Source organism: Hydra viridissima, unplaced genomic scaffold, assembly GCF_058129835.1.
Source record: "Hydra viridissima isolate aposymbiotic clone 2 unplaced genomic scaffold, HvirCarnegie_v1 scaffold_2, whole genome shotgun sequence".
Lineage (NCBI taxonomy): Eukaryota > Metazoa > Cnidaria > Hydrozoa > Anthoathecata > Hydridae > Hydra > Hydra viridissima.
Genome location: NW_028324301.1, coordinates 15,671,943 through 15,677,889, shown reverse-complemented (window position 1 = coordinate 15,677,889; position 5,947 = coordinate 15,671,943). Strand labels below are relative to the sequence as shown.

Sequence of the window (5,947 nt, the reverse complement as noted above, 5' to 3'; positions counted from 1 at the left end):
TAACGATATATTGCATTAGTCAACATATTATTTTAGTACCACAAGATCTCTTTTTTAATATTTTTAACAAAAAAAAACGTGAAATTAATTTTCTTTTTTCTAAAATATGTTGGTTGGTTGAGCTAAATTAGTTTTAATAAAACTTGGAGTAAGGATCTCTGCAATTAAAGTCCATATACAATTCGTGACGGAACCATTTATGTCAGGTAACTGAAATCATTCAAATAGCTTGGTAGGAGACTGGAACAAGTTGTTAGTAGCATATGGTTTACTACCAGGGCACAAACACAAATTTGTAACAAACTTATTAATGTCCGGGGGGAAATGTCTATGTTTGATTGGAAAGCACAATCAAAATGATATATTTATGTAAAAATGCAATCAAATATAGTTGTTTTTCTGGATACACTTTTTTAGCATCAGTTCAATTCACTGCTTATCTGTTTAAAAATATGTAAAGGAAGCATTTTTAAGGCTGCATTCCTTATTTAAGACAATATTTTAATAGAAAATTTCTTTTGTTTAGCTAAATATTGCAATTATATGGTATAAAACATGATTAAGATAAAAGTAGCTTAAACCCCTTTTTTTTCAAAAATACTATAAATTCAATTATGTGTGCAATCTTAACTAAAGTGACCACAGACCTCAAAATTGACACGTGTGCTGAATGCATATACACGAACTCTACATAAGATGCTTCTGCTTCAAAAAAGGTTGAACCACCATACTGCATAGTAATATTGCTTGAAGTAAAAAAACAATTTTCAAAAAAGGGTGATACAAGAGTTTTGAGAAGGTTTTTATCTAAAAAAAAACAAACAATTTAAAGAAAGCTAAAACAACAGCGAGGTTTCTTCAGCATGAACAAAAAGTCTTGTATCATTTTCATTTAAATATCTTAAAAAAATAAATGTACATTTCTTTTAATGTTTTAGTTTAACAACCGAAAAGAAATTTCCCTCTTAGCTAAAAGAAAAACGTGAAGTGTGAAGTTTGGCTAACTGTGAGTCAAAGTTATATCGCAATCCCTAACACCAATAAACCAATCAATTAACTAAGTATATCGTTAGGTATGGACCGAGTTTTAAGAATGATATAGAATATAGTGAGTTATGATGGTTTCGTATTTTCGTTTGAAAAAAATGCATAAACGAGTAGTCTAAATAACAGATTTTTCTTTTTTCTTTCACTTTTCTGTTTTTGTTTGATCGGCCAACCTGCTTGATGTTGAATATCCAACTTTATTCTGCGACACATGCAATCATATGGATTTTATCTGTAAGTTATCTTTTCTTCCATATAAATAATTTAAGAGTTGATTCGCTTTTTAATAATAAATTAACGAAAAAAGATCAAAGTTATCAGGTTTTTTTCGTGTTTGTCTGTAGATATAAATTGTTACTGGTTAAAACAAACCGTTGTTCAAAAATTCTTTTTAAAAATGTAAGAAAAAAAAGTAAGGGGAAAATTCTTTTGACGTTTTTTAACTTAGTTAAAACGAAAGTTATTTTTAAAAACCCACCCAAACCAAGCGTTAGCAATTTGTTTTTCCATTATAACGAGTAATAGCGAATAAAGTAAAAACTTCAATATCAGTCTTTTAAGATAAATCGAATTATTTGAAGTTAATCCAAGTTTTCGGCATGACAAGTTTATATTCGAGCATAACTTGTTTATTTTTTTTACTTTTTATTTTTTTTGCAACGTTCCTTGCAAGGTTTTGAATGGTTAATTTCCGTTTTTAACGGAAAAACAAAACACTGGTGCTTACTGTAGGTAATTGATGAAGTTTATTTCCGTCAAAATATTTTTTAAACAACTTTTTAAAAAACAGGTTTTGTCCTTCTGTTACCATAGCCTGTTTTCGGTCTCTGAATTTCTTGAGATATTGCCGAAATTTGTCGGTGAGTATTTCTGTTGAGCTTAAATTCTTCAAAAAATTCGTCTGAGTTAACATTTATGTAAGATTTATCATTTGCTTCTTCGTGCCGTTTGAAATCTTTGTACGGAACTTTAATAACATCTGAAAGATTCGCCGCACGTGTTTTTTTTCTTATTTCGTAGTCTCTTTTTTCTACTAAACCACGGCAGAGTTGGTCAAAATCAAGATTTTGCTTCTTCGTCAACTGAATATTTTGACGAACAAGTACATCAATATTTTTAGAAGGCTCCACCAAAGATAAGCTTCTTATTTTTTCTTTTTCAGCTCTCGCTTTTACCTCGGTAGAATTAAGAGAAAGATTTTCGAGAGATTCTTCCGAATGACCGCTTGTAATTTTCTGTGGTATTGGTGGAAGTGCCTGATGCCTCTGACTGAACTTTATTGAACTAAATTCGTTTTTGTTTGGACAATTATTGCCATCCATTTTCTTTTACAAACGCTCATAGATAGCCTTAGATGAAATGCGTATACGGTACCCTTAGGTGAAATGCGTTCGTCGCTTTTTTTCAAGTTTCTTTGTAAAAAAGGTTTGTTCAATTTCACCTATAAAAAAAAATTAAAGCTGAAGTGAAATTTTCTACTATAAACTTTATATCAATTAATTTTGCTTATTTCATCTTGTTAATCTTACACACATCAATTAATCTTGAGTCTTAAAATTTTCATTGAACATCGAGCCATCATTGCCTCTCCATTAGTTGAATCATTGGCTCATGGTTGTTTGATATCGGCGTTGAAAATGTTGGCAATTTATTGAATCGTTTAGCAAATTATTTCACTTTTAGTTTTTAATATTTTATTAAAGCTTTCAATAAAAAAAATTTTGAATTTCTAAATTTTAATATCTTATTCATGAAGGCGACCCTTTCAAAAATCATAAATGAAATAATAATCGCACGATAAAAAAAAGTCGCTTTTTGTGAAGTTAAAGCTACTTTAAAAAGAATAATAAAAAATATCATGAATATAAAAGATTGAATATTTTAAAAATGTGATATTTCTATTTCTTGATTAATTTCGTTTTTATTGAAGTAAAAAATATTTTGCTTTTAGGTGGTTACCCATAGACATTACAAAAAAAACTCTCTGTTACGTACATTCGTAATTACGAGATGTTAAACTCCGATCATTTTTGTTAGAAATAAATCTTTAAAGTAAAAATTTCGAAAGATAGCGTAATTATAAAAAGCCTCGGGTAAGAGATCATTAACAGACAAATTTGCAACACATTCAAGAAATGTGAAAAAATACAATAAAGTGATAGTTTGGTGTCCACCCACTCAAATAAAAACTAATTAAATCATGTGACAAAATTTAATCAACTTTTATTTGCGTGGGTATCACCAACATCACTTAATTAAAATTTGACAAAGTTTCTGTAAAATTGTTTTTAAAAGCTGGAATGCTTACAAATTTGAATTAGAGCAACACGAAAAAAACACATAAAGGTGACTTTTTACCGATTTATAAAAAAAAAGAAAAAAACGACCTGTCGTACCTTTTCGTAATAACGTAATTTTAAGATCTTCGATGATGTCTATTTGCACTATTTTTTTATGTAATAGAAAAGCAATGATTTGAAATTCTTGATTTGTTTTCCATTAGTACATAGTAACATTTAATAAATTATATCAGTTGCGTACCTCATTCTATTACAAGAGTTCTAATTACGTTCGAATCATAATGATAGTGTGATGTTAAATATTTGGGATTTTTTTCACAGAAATAATTTTTATATAAAATTAATACCATTTTTGACGCTAATAGAAATACAACCTATTCATATGCTATATGAGTTTTAAGATTTAAAACTATGTAAACGCTATAAATAAAATGTAATATGTTATTTTTTAATAAATTTAAAATGATATTTTGTTTCCATATTGAGGATTAGGTGATTTCAATTAAATGATTATCCGGAGTTTATCGAATTCTAAGCTTATCTAATTTTATTGTCATGAATCTTCTCCTTGATCTTCATCAACTTTTGAAGTCATTTCAAATCGTAAATTTTTTATGACTCAATTTTCTGTATAAAACAAATCTTTTTTTTTTTTTTCATCTTGATTAAAGCTTGTTAAATTTTTATTTGCACCTTCAGCTGCTGCAAGTATCTCAATATTAATAATACTCTCAGAGAGTGTTTTTAATGACTGCTGTAATATTATTCATTATAACTATTCATTTTCATTTTTAATTGCATCATGATCAATTTTATAATTTAAACAAAGATCACTATTGTTACTATTATGGTTGATAAACTACTTTGGTATTCTTTTTTCAGTCGCTTTGGGGCGTTGTTGTAACAAAAATATTTTCTCGTTATAAATCTTGATGTCGTTTTATTTGTTTTCTTGTGTGGCAATTTAAATAACTTTCACCAAAAAATAATCAAAATCCTAAAAAGGTTAAACAATTCATTGTTTAAAAACCAGAGGTGTGATATAAAAATTAGTGACTTTCTCTTAAAACCACGAAAATTTGTTACAAAACTTACGTTTTACAAAATTGATGCCTACAGTTTTAGCAACGATTTTGATATATTTAAGTACAAGAAAGTTCGAGTAAGAACGTACGCATAATTTTTTATTTAAATCAACCCCAGAAGGAAAACTGCTAATGTCTAACTACTACAATATGCGGATTCTGGGACATTGATACTTTTCCATACTTAAGGAATTCAAGATGGCGTCGTGTTTTTAATTTTTTAATTTTTTAATTTCTGCAATCATTTTTGTTGACTTACCTTTTTTGTGTCCTCGTGTTCTAGACCAAAGAGTTGATCATAGTCCATAAATGTAAAGCACGGTTTTAGTTTGTAATGCCCAATAGCCAAGGTGTGAATTCCGTCTTGCAAGATGTGTCTTTTGTCATCGTTAGCGCTGAGTGCGACTTTGTTGATTTCTTCGGTGTAAATGTTATGCTGATGTGATCGGATAACGTTCATGGTTTGTTATTTTTAAAAAAAATTTATTCTTTAAAAATTTCACCACAAGGTATTGATAACTTCTTGAAAGTCAAGACCTTCATTCAATTTTTTTAAGATGTAAAGACACAAATGACCACAATAAGACGTATCACCAAACTGAACTCTCTCGCTGTTATAATAAACAGAGCTTTTCAAATAGTCAACGAGCTCGACAAGAGGAGGCTGGGCATAAGAGTCAAAACTGTATTTTTTGTCTCCGTCTTTATACCAACAGACCCAATGAAATCCACCAGTGCTTGAATCTCCCGTATTCACGATTCCACATTCTTTTTTCATTGGCTTTTTTGGTAACTCATCCCTGACAAACACACCTTGAAAGTTTTTTAATTTTAACTGTTTAGCAGCCTTTATCAATTGAAAGTTAGTTAAAGCTTCATTAGGTAAAACAATTCCTTCTACATCAATCCATTGAAAGTCGATCATTTTTTTTTAATTTCTTAAAAAGTTTATCCGAATTTTTTAACAAGCGATTTTCATAGAATAGCACCTAAAAAGGGTATACTATTAAAGGGTGAGTTAGGTCCGAGTAATAATCCAGCTCCAGCAGATTGATAGCCTTTTCCAGTTTTAATGAAGAGTCCATCACCGTAAACATTTTTAGTCCATGGGGTGATAAACAATCCTTCTCCACCTAAAGTTTTTATCTTCATTCCTTTCCCATTTTTGCTCATGTAAAAAAGACCTCTTCCAGCAATTTTATCAACCATAGCAGAACCGGCAGAAGAGCCTACACCTGCTAACAATCCAGTAGCTAGAGCTGGGACTACTCTTGTAGCAAGAGTGCTGCCTATCATACCTAATAACGGTAAAAGAGCTCCGATAAATCCACCTTCAACTTTCGAGTTGTATGATAATTGTTTTCTGCTCAGTTTGAGTGTGACTCCTTTACCAGCTTCATACGCTTTTCTAATTTTATTCAATTGCGCATTAGTGATAGCGAGAACATGTTTACCGTTCAAGTCTTGATGAGAAAGCTTAATGCTAGTATCGGTTTTGTCTTGAATGGCTTTTTT

General features: G+C 29.8%; 1 protein-coding gene across 2 annotated transcripts; it reads right to left on the bottom strand.

Moving 5' to 3' along the window:
- Positions 1-885: 885 nt before the first annotated feature.
- LOC149892197 (uncharacterized) lies at positions 886-3,568 on the bottom strand. 2 transcript variants are annotated; one of them, XM_090080418.1, is made up of 2 exons: positions 2,581-2,700; positions 886-2,488 (listed from the first exon to the last, which is right to left on the bottom strand). In XM_090080418.1, the coding sequence occupies exon 2, from the start codon at positions 2,367-2,369 to the stop codon at positions 1,827-1,829; it is 543 nt and encodes a 180-aa protein (XP_089936544.1). In that variant the 5' UTR covers positions 2,370-2,488; positions 2,581-2,700; the 3' UTR covers positions 886-1,826. The 2 variants fall into 2 exon arrangements, with proteins under 2 accessions (XP_089936544.1, XP_089936545.1); XM_090080419.1 differs by lacking the exon at positions 2,581-2,700 and adding an exon at positions 3,444-3,568 and having other exon boundaries at positions 1,362-2,488.
- Between the last annotated feature and the right edge of the window lie 2,379 nt (positions 3,569-5,947).